We start from the raw sequence: 22,320 nt of genomic DNA, 5'->3' as shown, positions 1-22,320 counted from the left end.
AGCCGCTGTGCAGCTCCGGCGATCTTTCCTCGTCGCCATGGCGACGGGCGGGATGACGTCATTGAGGAATCCTCCTGCACGGCTTACCGCCAGGAAGGTGAAAGAGAAACTCCGACCAAGAATTGAACTTTATCCCAATCAGTAGCTGATACCCCCTTTTACATGAGAAATCTATTCCTTTTCACAAACAGACCATCAGGGGGCGCTGTATGGCTGATATTGTGGTGAAACCCCTCCCACAAGAAACTGAGGACCGTGGTACTCCTGGCAGTTTCCTGTCTGTGAACCTTGTTGCATTGTGGGAAATAGCTGTTTACAGCTGTTTTCAACTGCCAAAAAAGCATGCAGCAGCTACATCACCTGCCAACAGTAAAAATGTCACCATGTAATAAATGTCTGAATGTAAATCAGGGATTTAAAAGATTTTACAATGGGCAAACACTGACTAAATCATTTATACATAATTATTGTAAAAATGAAGCACTTTTTTATTTTCACTGGAGTTCCTCTTTAAACGCTTTACAAACCGATGCACTAAGAAGCCTGAAAAAGTCCTCTGGATACTGTGTAATTATGCTTCCTTGTGCAAAAAATTTCCCACACTCAACACAAGTGTCTGATAAGCAGAGACTTACACTGACATTTCCCACAGTCAGCACATGAAACTAGGACTTTTTACAGTGTTTTTGCAGTTTCTCATGTTTGACAAGGTTTGCTTTCTTTGCAAAACGTTTCCTACACTTAGTACACGTATGAGACTTCTCAACAGTGTGAGATCATTTATGTCTGACAAGATTTGATTTATATACAAAACACTTCCCACACTCAGCACATGGGCTTCTCCCCAGTGTGAGATCTCTCATGAGTAACAAGGTCCGATTTAAACCGAAAATATATCCCACACTCAGCACATGAATAGGGCTTCTCATCAGTGTGAGATTTCTCATGATAGGCAAGTAGTGATTTACGTCCAAAACATTTCCCACACTCAGCACATGAATAGGGCTTCTCACCAGTGTGAGATCTCTCATGTGTGACAAGATGTGATTTATGTGCAAAACATTTCCCACACTCAGCACATGAATAGGGCTTCTCTCCAGTGTGATATCTCTCATGTGTGACAAGGCTTGATTTATGTGCAAAACATTTCCCACACTCAGCACATGAATAGGGCTTCTCACCAGTGTGAGATTTCTCATGAGAGGCAAGTAGTGATTTACATCCAAAACATTTCCCACACTCAGCACATGAATAGGGCTTCTCACCAGTGTGAGTTCTCTCATGTGTGACAAGATGTGCTTTCGCTACAAAACATTTCCCACACTCAGCACATGAATACGGCTTCTCACCAGTGTGAAATCTCTCATGTGTGATAAGACTTGATTTCCATGCAAAACATTTCCCACACTCAGCACATGAATAAGGCTTCTCACCGGTGTGAGATCTCTCATGTGTGACAAGTTGTGATTTCTGTACAAAACATTTCCCACACTCAATACATGAATAGGGCTTCTCACCAGTGTGAGATCTCTCATGACTGACAAGTCTTGATTTCCATAAAAAGCATTTCCCACACTCAGCACATGAATAGGGCTTCTCACCAGAGTGAGATCTCTCATGTGTGACAAGTTGTGATTTCTGTACAAAACATTTCCCACACTCAGTCCATGAATAGGGCTTCTCACCAGTGTGAGATCTCTCATGCATGTCAAGAAGTGATTTACGTGCGAAACATTTCCCACACTCAGCACATGAATACAGCTTCTCACCAGTGTGAGATCTCTCATGAAGGACAAAACTTGTCTTATGCCCAAAACATTTCCCACATTCAGCACATGAATAGGGCTTCTCACCAGTGTGAGATCTCTCATGACTGACAAGTCTTGATTTCCATAAAAAACATTTCCCACACTCAGCACATGAATAGGGCTTCTCACCAGAGTGAGATCTCTCGTGTGTGACAAGTTGTGATTTCTGTACAAAACATTTCCCACACGCAGTACATGAATAGGGCTTCTCACCAGTGTGAGATCTCTCATGCATGTCAAGAAGTGATTTACGTGCAAAACATTTCCCACACTCAGCACATGAATAGGGCTTCTCACCAGAGTGAGATCTCTCATGTGTGACAAGTTGTGATTTCTGTACAAAACATTTCCCACACTCAGCACATGAAAAGGGTTTCTCACCAGTGTGAGTTCTCTCATGTGTGGCAAGACTTGATTTCCATACAAAACATTTCCCACATGTGGAACAGGAATGAGACCCTCCAGCAGGGGGAGAGCTGTGCTGGGTATGAGGCCCCTCAGGGTTAGACAGGTGAGGGGAGTCTGGGGGAATATTTGGAGTAACCAGGATATCTGCAGAAGACACTTGTCCAGTGACATCATCATCTGTTGTACAGTCTGTGGATACAGAGAGACGAGTCTCTGAGAGGCTCCTGATGCCGGGACTCTGCGCTGCAAATAGAGAAACATCATCACTTCCTGTTAGAGAATTCTGAGGGGAGGAACAATTATCATCAGGGAGGGTCAGTGAGCTGCTGATAACTCCAAGTTGGTGCAAAGTTGAAGCAGATTAGAAATTAGCATACAATTTGCACTATCTCAGAGTTATTGGCAAGTCACTGACCATCACTAGTTATCAGCCTGACAGAGAACTGCAGAAGGTTGTGCTCATTACATGAGGCCAATCACATGACAATAACATTGCCTTGCATGAACATTTTATGTGGCTTGGAATTCAGCCAATCCATTGCATTCTCTGACAAATGGGATTAGTTACATACAATTTGCATTATATTTGCATACAAGTCAGAGGTATCTCATTGACCCTTCCTACAGCTAAAGCACTGGCCATGCATGGAAAAGCAGTAAATTGTAGAGCTTGATGAGACAATGGAAGGAATATGTGAAAGTGGCCATATATCAGGCGACTTGGCGGCTAATTGACCATCTGGTTAGATTATTATAATCGAATTGGATGAAAATGGCGCCAAGTACATGCCCGACCAACAATATGACAAATTTCATGCCCAAATTTGGTCGTATAGTCAGTCGCGCACGCTGCAAGACGTTGGGCGACTTGCTCAATCGGGTGCGTGGCAGGAATGGCATGCAATTTTCAAACGATCGATGAAACCCCCTGACGCTTTGCCCCTAATGATAAATGCCCCCCATGCATGTAATACATGGTCTTTCTGCCACCTCCGCAAGCTCTGGGCACACTCCACTCGCCATACACGCAAACCCCTCATGGTTTCCTAGTAAGGGGCGTGTGTGTGACGTCAGACGTCATACACGTGGCCAAGTTGCTAGGCAAGCACATATCGCGTGTGTATGTCGTCAGACGTCCTACAAGCAGCCACGTTACTAGGCAACCACAGGGCGCGTGTGTATGTCGTCAGACATCATACACACAGCCACGTTACTAGGCAACCACATGGCGCGTGTGTATGTCGTCAGACATCATACACGCAGCCACGTTACTAGGCAACCACATGGCGCGTCTGTATGTCGTCAGACATCATACACGCAGCCACGTTACTAGGCAACTACATGGCGCGTGTGTATGTCATCAGACGTCATACACGCAGCCACGTTACTAGGCAACCGCATATCGAGTCAGTATGTCATCAGACGTCATACACACGGCCACATTACTAGGCAACCACAGGGCACGTGTGTATGTCGTCAGACATCATACACGCAGCCACATTACTAGGCAACCACAGGGCACGTGTGTGTGGTGAGTGGAGTGCGCCCAGAGCCTGAGGGGACTAGTGGAACTGGGACATTATCATTAGAGGGACAGCGTTGGGGTGGCGATGTGGTCGGAGGCGGCATCACAAGGCCGATTCCCAAGAGATTTCATGGGAAACAGATCGGGAATCTGGTGTATGGGCAGCTGACAGATCTCTCTCTCATCAGATTCAATAATAGAGAGATTTGTCTCTTGGTCAATCTGCCCATCATTGCTAGGTGTATGGCTAGCTTTACACCTGTGACACCAGACCTATATGTACTTATAGCAAGACATCTGTGTTATGTTTGTACAGCAATGTGGTGTCACTTACACATTCTTATTACCGCTGTATCCTCGTGTCACTCATATGCCCCTTGTAATGTACCTTTATCTCTGTCTTGGCCCCAATTGCACAAATAAAGATATTGTGATGACTAAATAATAGGAGTTGTGAGGTGGAGGAATTATCCATTTATGTCGTGGAGATCCCAAGCAAGTAATACTTCTGTAGCTGGATATAAATACACATATATACTCCTCTATATACAGCCATATCTCTCCTCTCATCCTTCTGTCCAATGAGGAACCACACTGCTGCACACTGGACAGGAGATCAGTGGGCGGTGGGGAGATCCCTAAAACCAGAAGCTTTTACACATCATATTGCAGGAGTCTTAATGATGGTGACTCTGCAGGGAAAGGAGACCCCAGACAGATCCCCCCTCATCATATCCTGTTACCACTGCAGTTATGTACACACACTACATAACACTAAGTCACCCCTACTGTGACCAATCTGTGTACAGTAATGTACAGTGACCATTATCAGCTTATTACAGGCCGGTAACACTAAGTCACCCCTTCTGTGACCAATCTGTGTACAGTAATGTACAGTGACCATTATCAGCTTATTACAGGCCGGTAACACTAAGTCACCCCTACTGTGACCAATCTATGTACAGTAATGTACAGTGACCATTATCAGCTTATTACAGGCCAGTAACACTAAGTCACCCCTACTGTGACCAATCTGTGTACAGTAATGTACAGAGACCATTATCAGCTTATTACAGGCCAGTAACACTAAGTACACCTACTGTGACCAATCTGTGTACAGTAATGTATAGTGACCATTATCAGCTTATTACAGGCCGGTAACACTAAGTCACCCCTACTGTGACCAATCTATGTACAGTAATGTACAGTGACCATTATCAGCTTATTACAGGCCAGTAACACTAAGTCACCCCTACTGTGACCAATCTGTGTACAGTAATGTACAGTGACCATTATCAGCTTATTACAGGCCAGTAACACTAAGCCACCCCTACTGTGACCAATCTGTGTACAGTAATGTACAGTGACCATTATCAGTTTATTACAGGCCGGTAACACTAAGTCACCCCTACTGTGACCAATTTGTGTACAGTAATGTACAGTGACCATTATCAGCTTATTACAGGCCGGTAACACTAAGTCACCCCTACTGTGACCAATCTGTGTACAGTAATGTACAGTGACCATTATCAGCTTATTACAGGCCAGTAACACTAAGTCACCCCTACTGTGACCAATCTGTGTACATTAATGTACAGTGACCATTATCAGCTTATTACAGGATGGTAACACTAAGTCACCACTACTGTGACCAATCTGTGTACAGTAATGTACAGTGACCATTATCAGCTTATTACAGGCCAGTAACACTAAGTCACCCCTACTGTGACCAATCTATGTACAGTAATGTACAGTGACCATTATCAGCTTATTACAGGCCAGTAACACTAAGTCACCCCTACTGTGACCAATCTGTGTACAGTAATGTACAGAGACCATTATCAGCTTATTACAGGCCAGTAACACTAAGTACCCCTACTGTGACCAATCTGTGTACAGTAATGTACAGTGACCATTATCAGCTTATTACAGGCCGGTAACACTAAGTCACCCCTACTATGACCAATCTGTGTACAGTAATGTACAGTGACCATTATCAGCTTATTACAGGCCAGTAACACTAAGTCCCCCCTACTGTGACTAATCTGTGTACAGTAATGTACAGTGACCATTATCAGCTTATTACAGGCCGGTAACACTAAGTCACCCCTACTGTGACCAATCTGTGTACAGTAATGTACAGTGACCATTATCAGCTTATTACAGGCCAGTAACACTAAGTCCCCCCTACTGTGACTAATCTGTGTACAGTAATGTACAGTGACCATTATCAGCTTATTACAGGCCAGTAACACTAAGCCACCCCTACTGTGACCAATCTATGTACAGTAATGTACAGTGACCATTATCAGCTTATTACAGGCCAGTAACACTAAGTCACCCCTACTGTGACCAATCTGTGTACAGTAATGTACAGTGACCATTATCAGCTTATTACAGGCCAGTAACACTAAGTCACCCCTACTGTGACTAATCTGTGTACAGTAATGTACAGTGACCATTATCAGCTTATTACAGGCTGGTAACACTAAGTCACCCCTACTGTGACCAATCTATGTACAGTAATGTACAGTGACCATTATCAGCTTATTACAGGCCAGTAACACTAAGTCACCCCTACTGTGACCAATCTATGTACAGTAATGTACAGTGACCATTATCAGCTTATTACAGGCCAGTAACACTAAGTCACCCCTACTGTGACCAATCTGTGTACAGTAATGTACAGTGACCATTATCAGCTTATTACAGGCCAGTAACACTAAGTACCCCCTACTGTGACCAATCTGTGTACAGTAATGTGCAGTGACCATTATCAGCTTATTACAGGCCGGTAACACTAAGTCACCCCTACTGTAACCAATCTGTGTACAGTAATGTACAGTGACCATTTTCAGCATATTACAGGCTGCTAACACTAAGTACCCCCTACTGTGACCAATCTGTGTACAGTAATGTGCAGTGACCATTATCAGCTTATTACAGGCTGGTAACACTAAGTCACCCCTACTGTGACCAATCTGTGTACAGTAATGTACAGTTACCATTATCAGCTTAATACAGGCCGGTAATCCCATACATGACAGAACAGAACAAGGCACTCCAAAGCATTCACAGTGTCTGTACTGTTATTGTTAGTAAGCTGTCACCAAACACAATAAAGAAAGATAGTTTTAGATGACAACATGCATACATAGCATAACCCCTAATATGGCCAGTCTGTGAGCAGTGACACTGTCATAATAACTAAAGATATTCAGTATTTAATGCTAATTACTCACCTGTTCTACCCTCTATAAGAACATCTTCCTCTTTACTTGTCCTCAACATGTCACCCTCCTCCACAGACTGCTGATCACTCCTCACATACGTCTCTTCTTCTTCCTCTTTACTTGTCCTCATCATGTCTCCCTCCTCCATAGACTGCTGATCACTCCTCACATACGTCTCCTCTTCTTCCTTCTTAATTGTTCTCATCATGTCACTCTCCTCCACAGACTGCTGATCACTCCTCACATACGTCTCTTCTTCTTCCTCCTTAATTGTCCTCATCATGTCACCCTCCTCCATAGACTGCTGATCACTCCTCACATACTTCTCTTCTTCTTCCTCTTTAATTGTCCTCATCATGTCACCCTCCTCCATAGACAGCTGATCACTCCTCACATTTGTTTCTTCCTCTTCCTCTTTAATTGTCCTCATCATGTCACCCTCCTCCATAGACTGCTGATCACTCCTCACATACGTTTTGTCTTCTTCTTTCTTAATTGTTCTCATCATGTCACCCTCCTCCATAGACTGCTGATCACTCCTCACATACGTCTCTTCTTCTTCCTTCTTAATTGTCCTCATCATGTCTTTCTCTTCTGTAGACAGCTGATCACTCCTCACATACGTCTCTTGTTCTTTGAGCTCAGATCTTAGTTCTGAAAAGGATAACACATTATAGCTGTAAGATATTAGCATTAATAAACAGAGCACAAAAAAGAACATAATTTGCTAGGGGTGATAATATCCCATAAGCTGTGGTATCTGCACATTCAGTACCACAGTCCTCTCTTCCAGTGTGCCTTGCTCATCATCTGGTGCTGCTCTCCTCCTCTCCATGCTCACATTCCTGGGAGGTTACAGCAGTGCCGGCAGCGGTAGATGGATGAGGATGTGAGGAGAGAACAGCTGGAGACAGAGGGAGATAGGAGCAGAGACCTGCAGCTAATTAGCTATAAATTCTAACTGAAATAGCAAACTGCTCCACTCAACCAATAACCTGCTGTGACTCTTATATAACAAGGAATGTTTTGTGATCATCTCAGCAATAAGTATTTCCCCCTGCAAACGACAAACTGTAATACTGCCAGTAAGTTAATGGGTTAACCATCTCGTCACCAGCAGGGCTGTGGAGTCGGTGCAAAAATCCACCGTCTCCTCAGTTTAGGATTCCACCGACTCTGACTCCGACTCCACGACTCCGACTCCTCTAATTTGCAAATTACAATCTTGTTGATTGAAAGTATGTAACATGAAATTCGTCTCTTAACTGCCAACGCTTAGGAATTTTACAAGACAACTGAAGTGAGAAGGATATGTAGACTACTATATTTATTCCCTTTAGACTAAAACTAGTCCTTGGTAAGCGTACTTGTAGAAGGTACAGACCGGAACAAAGAACATCTATCAGGCCCTAGGCAATGTAACTGTGGGTACATGTAAGAGTGATGTGCAGGTACTCTGCAGGGGAATAAGGAGATTCTTCCTCTATTACACATTCTTCATGCACAATCTGAACCAGGTTTATGGGTGATAGACAACACCTCTGCGTTCAATGTGCACAACATTCTCAGTGGATTCCCTGCAGGTCTGTGGGGAGTGCATATGTAGACTATAGTACTACTGTGTAGCAAAGTAAACCGGAGACAGATGAAATTAAAGTTTTATACATACTTGGGGCTTCCTCCAGCCCCCTTCATGCTAATCAGTCCCTTGCTGTCCTCCTCCGCCACCTGGATCTTCTGCTATGAGTCCAGGTACTTGAGCCAGTCTGGTGTAGTGCGCATGCACACACTGCTGCCAGGAGCGTACTATACCTGTGCAGCACTATTGCATAGGTGCAGAATGCTCCTTATTGTAGGAGCGGCATGTGGCCGAACTGCACTGACTGGCTGAATTACCGGGAGCAGAAGAGGAGGACAGCGATGGACTGATTGGCCTGAAGCCCCAGGTATGTATAAAATGTTTCTTTTCATCTGTCTCAGGTACCCTTTAATTCGTAGTCACCAAACCAAATTTTAACAACATATCAAATTATTTCATTTTATGAGCAAAGGGAGTGCATACATTTGCATAAATCAGCATCAACACAGAATTATTTCCATCTCATTCACCATCTCTATTAGTGACACGGCTACACATCAGGCTTTATTCTTACAGCATAGATGTTATTTAGTGTATATATATATATATATATATATATATATATATATATATATATATATATATATATATATTCCTGTGTACACATCATATATACTGTACAGTCACAATCAGATATGTGTATCTGACTTTAAAAATACGGGGACTGCTTTACTGAAGCAGCACAAGTAACTATTTTTGATTGGTTTATTTCATTTTTGTGGACTAAGCACAGCTATTACTGTGTATGTAAATTATTTATGATGACTATTATCTGAGAAATAGAACATTTTATCATATTTTCTATTTTAGTTACAGTTTAAATTCATTAGGAGTCAGTGCATTTTTTCCCGACTCTGACTCCAGGCACCCAAAATTGCTCCGACTCCACAGCCCTGGTCACCAGAGCCCCCGATGAGTCTGATCTTCTGAGGATGAAACGTGTAGGGCGGAGCTATTGGCAGAACATCTGACGTAGTGGATATGGGAGTGGCCTTGGCTGACGTGATGTACGAGGATACAGGTGAGACACGCTATTGGCTGGCAAGTGATCTGAGCGGGAACCAGACGGCATGCAGTAAACCTTTCATCTTTACTATTATACGCACATCACCAGATATTACAATCAGCAGATACAGAGGTGACTGGCACACGTAGCTTACTGTATATTCAACAGTTGGATTAGTGAACCGATTAGACAATACTCACCACCAAGTAGATCATACATCTGAAATTCAAGAAGAAAAGTAGGTCTGGCACTAGTCTGCTGCTTCAGTGAAAATTTTTATCCAACAGGTACAGTAAGGTTAACATTAAAAAGAGTACAAAAAGACGGCCTGACAGCCGTTTCGCAGGTCTCCCTGCTTCGTCAGAGGCCACTGACGAAGCAGTTAGAACTGCGAAACAGCTGTCAGGGCATCTGTTTGTAATGTTTAATGTCAACCTTACTGTACTTGTTGGATTAAAATTTTTACTGAAGTAGCAGACTAGTGCCAGACCTGCTTTTCTTCTTGAATCTTGCACATCACCAGATGTCAGTTGTGAATGAGATTCATGTAATTTGTATTAAAACCTTGGATTTTCTGCTATACAAGTTGATGTATTAGTGGTAGCATGGATTGAAGCCTGCTGTAATAAGGATGGATACTCTGACATGTAGATCCGGTGGGCCTCGAGTGTAGTGGGGTGCTGGCACTGTGTGTGAAATGCTCACGTGTGCTTTTGCTGTCAGTGCTGGACTGGTGACTGATAACATATTAAGATACTGGCTAGTTGCACCTGGATATACTTATTGCTGGACTGCACTGGGGTGTTATACAAGAGCCAAAGCAGGATACTGAGTGAGCGCAGCAGTTTGCGATTTGCATTTAGTAATTTTGACCATTCAATCAGATCTGCAGTGCTCTATAGGGAACTTTGCTGTTTTTAAACAGAAATTAACTGTATGTTTACCATGTCTGTGTGGTTTACTGGATTGTTGGTAGTGTGACCTCTATCTGTTGTACACAACCTTCCCAAAAAATTAGCATATTGTTATAAAGTTCATTATTTTCTGTAATGTACTGATAAACATTAGACTTTCATATATTTTAGATTCATTACACACAACTGAAGTAATTCAAGCCTTTTATTGTTTTAATATTGATGATGTTGGCATACAGCTCATGAAAACCCAAAATTCCAATCTCAGAAAATTAGCATAACATGAAAAGGTTCTCTAAACGAGCTATTAGCCTAATCATCTGAATCAACTAATTAACTCTAAACACCTGCAAAAGATTCCTGAGGCTTTTAAAAACTCCCAGCCTGGTTCATTACTCAAAACCACAATCATGGGTAAGACTGCCGACCTGACTGCTGTCCAGAAGGCCATCATTGACACCCTCAAGCAAGAGGGTAAGACACAGAAAGAAATTTCTGAACGAATAGGCTGTTCCCAGAGTGCTTTATCAAGGCACCTCAGTGGGAAGTCTGTGGGAAGGAAAAAGTGTGGCAGAAAACACTGCACAATGAGAAGAGGTGACCGGACCCTGAGGAAGATTGTGGAGAAGGACCGATTCCAGACCTTGGGGGACCTGCGGAAGCAGTGGACTGAGTCTGGAGTAGAAACATCCAGAGCCACTGTGTACAGGCATGTGCAGGAAATGGGCTACAGGTGCCGCATTCCCCAGGTCAAGCCACTTTTGAACCAGAAACAGCAGCAGAAGCGCCTGACCTAGGCTACAGAGAAGCAGCACTGGACTGTTGCTCAGTGGTCCAAAGTACTTTTTTCAGATGAAAGCAACTTTTGCATGTCATTCGGAAATCAAGGTGCCAGAGTCTGGAGGAAGACTGGGGAGAGGGAAATGCCAAAATGCCTGAAGTCCAGTGTCAAGTACCCACAGTCAGTGATGGTCTGGGATGCCATGTCAGCTGCTGGTGTTGGTCCACTGTGTTTTATAAAGGGCAGGGTCAATGCAGCTAGCTATCAGGAGATTTTGGAGCACTTCATGCTTCCATCTGCTGAAAAGCTTAATGGAGATGAAGATTTCATTTTTCAGCATGACCTGGCACCTGCTCACAGTGCCAAATCCACTGGTAAATGGTTTACTGACCATGGTGTTCCTGTGCTCAATTGGCCTGCCAACTCTCCTGACCTGAACCCCATAGAGAATCTGTGGGATATTGTGAAGAGAAAGTTGAGAGCTGCAAGACCCAACACTCTGGATGAGCTTAAGGCCGCTATCAAAGCATCCTGGGCCTCCATAACACCTGAGCAGAGCCACAGGCTGATTGCCTCCATGCCACACCACATTGAAGCAGTCATTTCTGCAAAAGGATTCCCGACCAAATATTGAGTGCATAACTGAACATAATTATTTGAAGGTTTACTTTTTTTGTTTTAAAAACATTTTTTTTTATTGGTCAGATGAAATATGCTAATTTTTTGAGATAGGAATTTTGGGTTTTCATGAGCTGTATGCCAAAATCATCAACATTAAAACAATAAAAGTCTTGAACTACTTCAGTTGTGTGTAATGAATCTAAAATATATGAAAGTCTAATATTTATCAGTACATTACAGAAAATAATGAACTTTATCACAATATGCTAATTTTTTTGAGAAGGACCTGTATATTATGTATAATTAGCTATAAATTAACATTACTTAAAGGGAGCCCGAGGTAAGCTCATAAAATAAAATCAATCAAACAAATATGCTACCCGATCCGGGAAGCTGAGCAGATCAGGGAGCTGCCAATCCCGCCGCTCCTGTGCGCCGCCACTGCCCACTTTCACTTTTGTGACCTTTGGGTCACAACGCTGAAAGAAGAGACTGTCTCTCATTCAGTGTTCAGGAAGGCGGGGGAGTGGCAAGGGGCGCGGCCAGAGAGAGAGCTGCCCAATGGTAGCACTGGAAACCCTGCAGGAACCTCCCTAGTGGGCATTTTGAACAAGGAATCCCTCTCCTCTGTTTACCCTCCGAGTTAGAGACTCAGGGCGCTATAGCACGGCTGGGGGGCATTATGCAGTGTCAAAGGCTAGGGAAATGAGGTGAGTTTTTAGCCTTTTTTTAAAGCTGTCCAGAGAAGGAGCCTCCCGTACTGATTGTGGAAGTGAGTTCCATAGAGTAGGTGCTGCATAGGAAAAGGCCCAAGCACCAAATGTTAAGTGTATCCAGGGAATAACCAGCTTCATCTTGTTGGCAGAGCGGAAGGTGCGTGGAGGGGCATAAAGTTCCAATAGATCCGCTATGTATTTGGGTCCCATGTGGTGTAGAGCCTTGAATGTCAGCAGGCAGATCTTAAAATTGATTCTCCATTTTACTGGCAACCAGTGAAGAGTTTGCAGTACTGGGGTGATGTGTGAGCTGCGGGGGGCATTGGCTAGGAGTCTGGCTGCAGCATTCTGTACTAGCTGTAAGGGGCGCAGAACCTTATCTGTAGATCCGATGAACAATAACAAGTATGTCCACCCTGACCTCTGCTCTGCCCAATATATAACAAGTATGTCCACCCCGACCTCTGCTCTGCCCAATATATAACAAGTATGTCCCACCCCGACCTCTGCTCTGCCCAATATATAACAAGTATGTCCACCAGGACCTCTGCTCTGCCCAATATATAACAAGTATGTCCACCCCGACCTCTGCCCTGCCCAATATATAACAAGTGTGTCCACCCCGACCTCTACTCTGCCCAATATATAACAAGTATGTCCACCCTGACCTCTGATCTGCCCAATATATAACAAGTATGTCCACCCCGACCTCTGCTCTGCCCAATATATAACAAGTATGTCCACCCCGACCTCTGCCCTGCCCAATATATAACAAGTATGTCCACCGTGACCTCTGCTCTGCCCAATATATAACAAGTATGTCCACCCCGACCTCTGCACTGCCCAATATATAACAATTATGTCCACCCCGACCTCTGCTCTGCCCAATATATAACAAGTATGTCTACCCCGACCTCTGCTCTGCCCAATATATAACAAGTACGTCCACCGCGACCTCTGCTCTGCCCAATATATAACAAGTATGTCCACCCCGACCTCTGCTCTGCCCAATATATAACAAGTATGTCCACCCCGACCTCTGCTCTGCCCAATATATAACAAGTATGACCACCCCGACCTCTGCTCTCCCCAATATATAACAAGTATGTCCACCTCGACCTCTGCTCTGCCCAATATATAGCAAGTATGTTCACCTCAACCTCTGCTCTGCCCATTATATAACAAGTATGACCACCCTAACCTCTGCTCTGCCCAATATATAGCAAGTATGTTCACCTCAACCTCTGCTCTGCCCATTATATAACAAGTATGTCCACCCCGACCTCTGCTCTGCCCAATATATAACAAATATGTCCACCCCGACCTCTGCCCTGCCCAATATATAACAAGTGTGTCCACCCCGACCTCTGCTCTCCCCAATATATAACAAGTATGTCCACCTCGACCTCTGCTCTGCCCAATATATAGCAAGTATGTTCACCTCAACCTCTGCTCTGCCCATTATATAACAAGTATGACCACCCTGACCTCTGCTCTGCCCAATATATAGCAAGTATGTTCACCTCAACCTCTGCTCTGCCCATTATATAACAAGTATGTCCACCCCGACCTCTGCTCTGCCCAATATATAACAAGTATGTTCACCTCAACCTCTGCTCTGCCCATTATATAACAAGTATGTCCACCCCGACCTCTGCTCTGCCCAATATATAACAAATATGTCCACCCCGACCTCTGCCCTGCCCAATATATAACAAGTATGTCCACCCCGACCTCTGCTCTGCCCAATATATTATTATTTAGTATTTATATAGCGCCAACATATTACGCAGCGCTGTACAGTGTATATATATTGTCTTGTCACTAACTGTCCCTCAAAGGAGCTCATAATCTTATCCCTACAATTGCCATATGTCTATATTATGTAGTGTAAGTTAGTGTCTTGTCACTAACTGTCCCTCAAAGGAGCTCACAATCTTATCCCTACAATTGTCATATGTCTATATTATGTAGTGTAAGTACTGTAGTCTAGGGCCAATTTTAGGGGGAGCCAATTAACTTATCCATATGTTTTTGGAATGTGGGAGGAAACCGGAGTACCCGGAGGAAACCCGCGCAGACACAGAGAGAAGATACAAACTCTTTGCAGATAGTGCCCTGGCTGGGATTCAAACCAGGGACCCAGTGCTGCAAGGCGAGAGAGCTAACCACTACGTCACCGTGCTGCCCATATATAACAAGTATGTCTACCCTGACCTCTGCTCTGCCCAATATATAACAAGTATGTCCACCCTGACCTCTGCTCTGCCCAATATATAACAAGTATGTCCACCCCGACCTGTGCTCTGCCCAATATATAACAAGTATGTCCACCCCGACCTCTGCTCTGCCCAATATATAACAAGTATGTCCACCCCAACCTCTGCTCTGCCCAATATATAACAAGTATGTCCACCCCGACCTCTGCTCTGCCCAATATATAACAAGTATGTCCACCCCGACCTCTGCTCTGCCCAATATATAACAAGTATGCCCACCCCGACCTCTGCTCTGCCCAATACATAACAAGTATGTCCACCCTAACCTCTGCTCTGCCCAATATATAACAAGTATGTCCACCCCGACCTGTGCTCTGCCCAATATATAACAAGTATGCCCACCCCAACCTCTGCTCTGCCCAATATATAACAAGTGTGTCCACCCAGACCTCTGCTCTGCCCAATATATAGCAAGTATGTCCACCTCAACCTCTGCCCATTATATAACAAGTATGTCCACCCCGACCTCTGCTCTGCCCAATATATAACAAGTATGTCCACCCCGACCTCTGCTCTGCCCAATATATAACAAGTATGTCCCCCCCGACCTCTGCCCAATATATAACAAGTATGTCCACCCGACCTCTGCCCTGCCCAATATATAACAAGTATGACCACCCCGACCTCTGCCCAATATATAACTAGTATGTCCACCCCGGCCTCTGCTCTGCCCAATATATAACAAGTGTGTCCACCCCGATCTCTGCTCTGCCCAATATATAACAAGTATGTCCACCCCGACCTCTGCTCTGCCCAATATATAACAAGTATATGTCCACCCCGACCTCTGCTCTGCCCAATATATAACAAGTATATGTCCACCCGACCTCTGCCCTGCCCAATATATAACAAGTATGACCACCCCGACCTCTGCCCAATATATAACAAGTATGCCCACCCCGACCTCTGCCCTGCCCAATATATAACAAGTATGTCCACCCCGACCTCTGCCCTGCCCAATATATAACAAGTATGTCCACCCCGATCTCTGCTCTTCCCAATATATAACAAGTATGTCCACCCCGACCTCTGCTCTGCCCAATATATATCAAGTATGTCCACCCCGACCTCTGCTCTGCCCAATATATAACAAGTATGCCCACCCCGACCTCTGCCCTGCCCAATATATAACAAGTATGTCCACCCCGATCTCTGCTCTTCCCAATATATAACAAGTATGTCCACCCCGACCTCTGCCCTGCCCAATATATAACAAGTATGTCCACCCCGACCTCTGCTCTGCCCAATATATTATTATTATTATTATTTAGTATTTATATAGCGCCAACATATTACGCAGCGCTGTACAGTGTATATATATTGTCTTGTCACTAACTGTCCCTCAAAGGAGCTCATAATCTTATCCCTACAATTGCCATATGTCTATATTATGTAGTGTAAGTTAGTGTCTTGTCACTAACTGTCCCTGTCAAAGGAGCTCACAATCTTATCCCTACAATTGTCATATGTCTATATTATGTAGTGTAAGTACTGTAGTCTAGGGCCAATTTTAGGGGGAGCCAATTAACTTATCCATATGTTTTTGGAATGTGGGAGGAAACCGGAGTACCCGGAGGAAACCCACGCAGACACAGAGAGAACATACAAACTCTTTGCAGATAGTGCCCTGGCTGGGATTCGAACCAGGGACCCAGTGCTGCAAGGCGAGAGAGCTAACCACTACGCCACCGTGCTGCCCATATATAACAAGTATGTCCACCCCGACCTCTGCTCTGCCCAATATATAACAAGTATGCCCACCCCGACCTCTGCTCTGCCCAATATATAACAAGTGTGTCCACCCTGACCTCTGCTCTGCCCAATATATAACAAGTGTGTCCACCCCGACCTCTGCTCTGCCCAATATATAACAAGTATGTCCACCCCAACCTCTGCTCTGCCCAATATATAACAAGTATGTCCACCCGACCTCTGCTCTGCCCAATATATAACAAGTATGTCCACCCCGACCTCTGCTCTGCCCAATATATAACAAGTATGCCCACCCCGACCTCTGCTCTGCCCAATATATAACAAGTATGTCCACCTGACCTCTGCTCTGCCCAATATATAACGAGTATGTCCAATCCGACCTCTGCTCTGCCCAATATATAACAAGTGTGTCCACCCCGACCTCTGCTCTGCCCAATATATAACATGTATGTCCACCCCGACCTCTGCTCTGCCCAATATATAACGAGTATGTCCAATCCGACCTCTGCTCTGCCCAATATATAACAAGTATGTCCACCCCGACCTCTGCTCTGCCCAATATATAACATGTATGTCCACCCCGACCTCTGCTCTGCCCAATATATAACAAGTATGTCCACCCCGACCTCTGCTCTGCCCAATATATAACAAGTGTGTCCACCCTGACCTCTGCTCTGCCCATATATAACAAGTATGTCCACCCGACCTCTGCTTTGCCCAATATATAACAAGTATGTCACCCGACCTCTGCTCTGCCCAATATATAACAAGTGTGTCCACCCCGACCTCTGCTCTGCCCAATATATAACAAGTATGCCCACCCCGACCTCTGCCCTGCCCAATATATAACAAGTATGTCCACCCCGACCTCTGCTCTGCCCAATATATAACAAGTATGTCCACCCCGACCTCTGCTCTGCCCAATATATAACAAGTATGTCCACCCCGACCTCTGCTCTGCCCAATATATAACAAGTATGTCCACCCCGACCTCTGCTCTGCCCAATATATAACAAGTATGCCCACCCCGACCTCTGCTCTGCCCAATATATAACAAGTATGCCCACCCCGACCTCTGCTGTGCCCAATATATAACAAGTATGTCCACCCCGACCTCTGCTTTGCCCAATATATAACAAGTGTGTCCACACCGACCTCTGCTCTGCCCAATATATAACAAGTATGTCCACCCCGACCTCTGCACTGCCCAATATATAACAAGTATGTCCACCTCAACCTCTGCTCTGCCCAATATATAACAAGTATATCCACCCCGACAAGTGCTTGAAGGTGGAAGCACGTGGATGTCCTCGTGAGGAGTGTGGTGGTGTTGAGGAATCCATGGACCACTTTCTACTTCATTGTCCTTTTAACATTGAAGTGTATAAACAGGTGGGAGGAAGCCTAGGTATTCCCTTTCTGGAGCGTCTAAGTTACGCAGAGTGGGCGTATGGAGCATTCAGACACCACCAGGGTTTTGATTTATGCACCTTATACTTAGTCAGCTTAGTTGTTAGGCAGCACACATGGTTGGCACGGTGTCAGGTACCACTTAGGCATAAAACCATTCCTGTTCAGGTGGTGGTAGGCAATATTCTGGGTGAGGTATCTAGGATCCGGGACTTGGAGAGGCGTAGTTTGGGCAGAGGTGCCTGGGTCCTTGCGTGGCAGAACATCAGGCCTCCTTAGCCTATCTCCGTCTCTTCTGGGTGAGCTTTCTGTTTCTTATCACCCTTTTTCAGTTTTTTGATTTATTTTTCATACCTTTTTTGATGATTGGCCGCAGACATAATTAGTGGAGTTATCCCTCCAACTAACTTATGGGTGTCCTTGTTTGTCCTGTGTTGATTTTGATATTTGTGTCTTTGTTTACCCCTCGTGCATAAATGGCAGAATGAGTGGTTGTTGTTTCTGGTGATTGTCACTTGTTGGGTGTAGGGTGATGGATTCATGTTTCCTGTTGTCCTGCCTGGTTTTGAATGTAGATTGAATGAGTATTCTTCTGCTCAGGGAGTTTGTGATGTGGATAATTCATCAGCTTGTGTAAATAGTATTGTTGCTAATACATTATGTATAGGATATACAATGTATATATCGATTAAGTATGTTTTGCTTTTGTGATCCTTTTGATCACGAATATAATTATTATTTATTGTATTGTATATTTTGTATATATTTTTTCAATAAAAATCAATATATAACAAGTATGTCCACCCCGACCTCTGCTCCGCCCAATATATAACAAGTATGTCCACACCGACCTCTGCTCCGCCCAATATATAACAAGTATGTCCACCCCGACCTCTGCTCTGCCCAATATATAACAAGTATGCCCACCCCGACCTCTGCTGTGCCCAATATATAACAAGTATGTCCACCCCGACCTCTGCTCTGCCCAATATATAACAAGTATGTCCACCCCGACCTCTGCTCTGCCCAATATATAACAAGTATGTCCACCCCGACCTCTGCTCTGCCCAATATATAACAAGTATGTCCACACCGACCTCTGCTCCGCGCAATATATAACAAGTATGTCCACACCGACCTCTGCTCTGCCCAATATATAACAAGTATGTCCACCCCAACCTCTGCTCTGCCCAATATATAACAAGTATCACCACCCCGACCTCTGCACTGCCCAATATATAACAAGAGTCACACAATCACCTCTTCCAGCCGTGTCTCCTCTCCACCGCGTGCAAAGTGTCGTACCACTATTACATTAATTCCAGTCTAAATTACATTACTTCCTTTCGTTGGCTTTATTACTTCCTGTCTGCTTTTGTTTTTTCCTCTTTGTGCGTTCCACCTGGGAGTGGTGAGGTCGCCATCTTGTGGTGCATAGGCTAACTGCAGCCTTTGTTTATGGAATCACCTGCACTCTGCCATCTAAATGTATTCTTATCAATATTGTTGTTGTTGTTGCTATTATGAATTATTATTATGCAGATTGGAAATGTAGGGCTGCTATTTTGATTCCATACATACACACACACACACATACTTACACATGTGCACATACACAGGCATAGTCCATAGTTCCCAACTGTCCCTCGTTCTTTCTCATGTGTCCTTCTTTCAGGACTCATGTACAGATTCATGTAAATATATATATATATTTTTTTTTTTTTTTTTTTTTACTGAAAAATGTATTTCGTTGACTAACTTTAATCCCATCCTTTAAATTGATGTATTTCTTATTTTCAAATGTTCCTTCTTTAAGGGAAAATTAATCAGGATAGAAAGGACCAGTGTGGTTCGAATTTTAAAATATAAACATATTTTTCTTAAGAAATCTTTGTGGTATGCATGACTAGGGTGTGTCAGGGGTGTCATCAGGGGTGTGGCAGGGGCGTGGCTTAAGTGTCCCTCCATCATCTCATAAAGTTGGGGGTTACTGCACACATACCCACGCATGCACACATACAGTATATCCCAGACACAAATCTGTGAATCAGTATGAACAAGCAGAATGAAAGAGAAGGTGAGAACAATATTACATAAAGCTAAACATTTGATGCTGATACAATTGCCACCAGATCACATGAAAACCATCCTAGGCAATCTCTGCTTATCTGGGAAGGAAACACTCAAAGCTGTATTCCTCATTAAAGGACAACTGAAGTAAGGAGGATGTGAAGGATGCCATATTTATTTCCTATTTAACAATACCAGTTGCCTGGCAGCCCTGCTGATCCATTTGGCTGCATTAGTGTTTGAATCACACCAAAACAAGCATGCAGCTAATCTTGTCAGATCTGACAATAATGTCAGAAACACCTGATTTCGCTGCATGCTTGTTCAGGGTCTATGGATGAAAGCATTAAAGGCAGAGGATCAGCAGGATAGCCAGGCAACTGGTATTGCTTAAAGGGCAACTGAAGTGAGAGAGATGTGGAGGCTGCCATATGTATTTACTTTTATGCAATATCAGTTGACTGGCTATGCTGCTGATCCTCTGCCTCCAATACTCTTAGCCACAGCCCTTGAACAAGCATGCAGCAGATCAGGTGTTTCTGACATTATTGTCAGATCTGCCAAGATTAGCTGCATGCTTGTTTCTGGTGAGATTCAAACACTACTCTAGCCAAATAGATCAGCAGGGCTGCCAGGCAGGCAACTGGTATTGTTTAAAAGGAGATAAATATGGCAGCCACCATATCACTCTCACTTCAGTTCCCCTTTAAACAGAAATAAATATGGCAGCTTACATATTCCTCTCCGTTCAGTTGTCCTTTAAGTCCCAATGGACTCCTACTTTGTACCCCATGGATCCCTTTCCCTTCAGCTGTGAGTAGTTTGCTGGTAATGTCTCCTCCTCCAATATCCTGCCTGATGTGGTGTAAACGGACTTTCAGGGGTCTTTTATGAGTTAAAACTGCATGTGCTGCTATTGTTGTGACTGGCTTTCCTTGTTCCAAGTATTCTTTGCAAGATTCACCATCACTACATGTTTTCATAAAACTACTAAAATAGAATACTGCACTGAGGAAAATTACATATATATCACCAGTCGCTATTTCTCAGGAGCGCAAAGAAAAGAAAAGTCACTTATATTTGTGTTACACCATAAATATAATAATATCGCGCTACAAGCTCACAGTCCCAACATGAATGCAGCAAAGTTCAATCAATGTCATCCAACGGATATTCTCTGTCCAGGGACACCAAGAGAAGACGCTTAAAAAAAGAGAAAAAAAAAGTGTCATGAAGTAGTACTGTAGGATATTCAGATACCCCTTCACCACATCTGCCTGTGATATAACACACTCCAGGGTTGCCCGAATACCCCCTTTTACTATTCTAGTTGTTGAGAATTCGGATTTGGTCATAATAACGATCATGCGAACCAATTCAAATTCGCATTGAGATCACAACGGAATCCAGAATCACGAGTCGTAATCACGAATGGCCTTTAAATTGCTTCCAAAACGTCTTTTAGAGTAAATGACACATAAAGCATCATGTTTTTTTTTAAAGAAAAACCGCAATTAAGTATATGTGGTGGTATAATTAAAAAGAAAAAAAAAGTTTTGATGAAAAACATTTGTTTTCTTTAAACATTCTGTGTTTTCTTTAACAGGCCAAAGTAGCAGGAGACTGAAGGTTGATGTACAAAAAAAAAAAAACCATTCCCAGCTACCTCGTGTTTCCCTCTCGCCGACAACAGGGGCCAGGAACGTGCCTTTAAGCCAGGCTTGGTTGATCTTCAGGAATGTGAGTCTGTCTACAGACTCTTGGGATAGACGAGAGCGCTTCTCGATGAGCACGCCACCGGCCGCACTGAAGCACCTCTCTGACAGCACGTTGGAAGGCGGGCAGGATAGCACTTCCAGGGTGTACTACGCCAGCTCACTCCAGATCTCCAAGTGCTTGACCCAGTACTCCATGGGGTCCACAGGGTCATCACCAGTGTCGAGTCCGCTGAAGGACCCCATGTAGTCGGCCACCATCCGGGTCAGGCGCTGGTTCTGACTTTGAGAGGAAGATGCTGCTGCAGGCCCCTCCTCTCTCAGCAGCTCTACCGTCATGTAGAGTGCCATATTCATAGACAGTAGGTCTCCTGGGCACCTGCTGCTGCTGCCCGCAGTCACCGGCTGCTGTCCTGGCTGGACAGGGACAGAGGGGGTGGAAGGCTGGGGGAAGGCATCCTCCAATTGTCGAACAAGAACCC

At 44.1% G+C, this 22,320-nt stretch overlaps 1 protein-coding gene across 1 annotated transcript in view; it reads right to left on the bottom strand.

Moving 5' to 3' along the window:
* Positions 1-503: 503 nt before the first annotated feature.
* The window catches only part of LOC137537215 (uncharacterized), an 82,118-nt gene continuing 60,301 nt past the window's right edge, over positions 504-22,320 (bottom strand). The window contains exons 14-17 of the mRNA XM_068259317.1: positions 22,003-22,255; positions 7,413-7,628; positions 6,984-7,076; positions 504-2,459 (exon numbers count right to left, since the gene is read on the bottom strand). Coding sequence (XP_068115418.1) covers positions 826-2,459; positions 6,984-7,076; positions 7,413-7,628; positions 22,003-22,255 — 2,196 coding nt within the window. The 3' untranslated portion in view covers positions 504-825. The remainder of the gene's footprint in view (positions 2,460-6,983; positions 7,077-7,412; positions 7,629-22,002; positions 22,256-22,320) is intronic.

Source organism: Hyperolius riggenbachi, chromosome 10, assembly GCF_040937935.1.
Source record: "Hyperolius riggenbachi isolate aHypRig1 chromosome 10, aHypRig1.pri, whole genome shotgun sequence".
NCBI classification, from domain to species: Eukaryota; Metazoa; Chordata; class Amphibia; order Anura; family Hyperoliidae; genus Hyperolius; species Hyperolius riggenbachi.
Note: the sequence above shows the minus strand (reverse complement) of the source record. Positions and strands in the feature narration are given on the sequence as shown.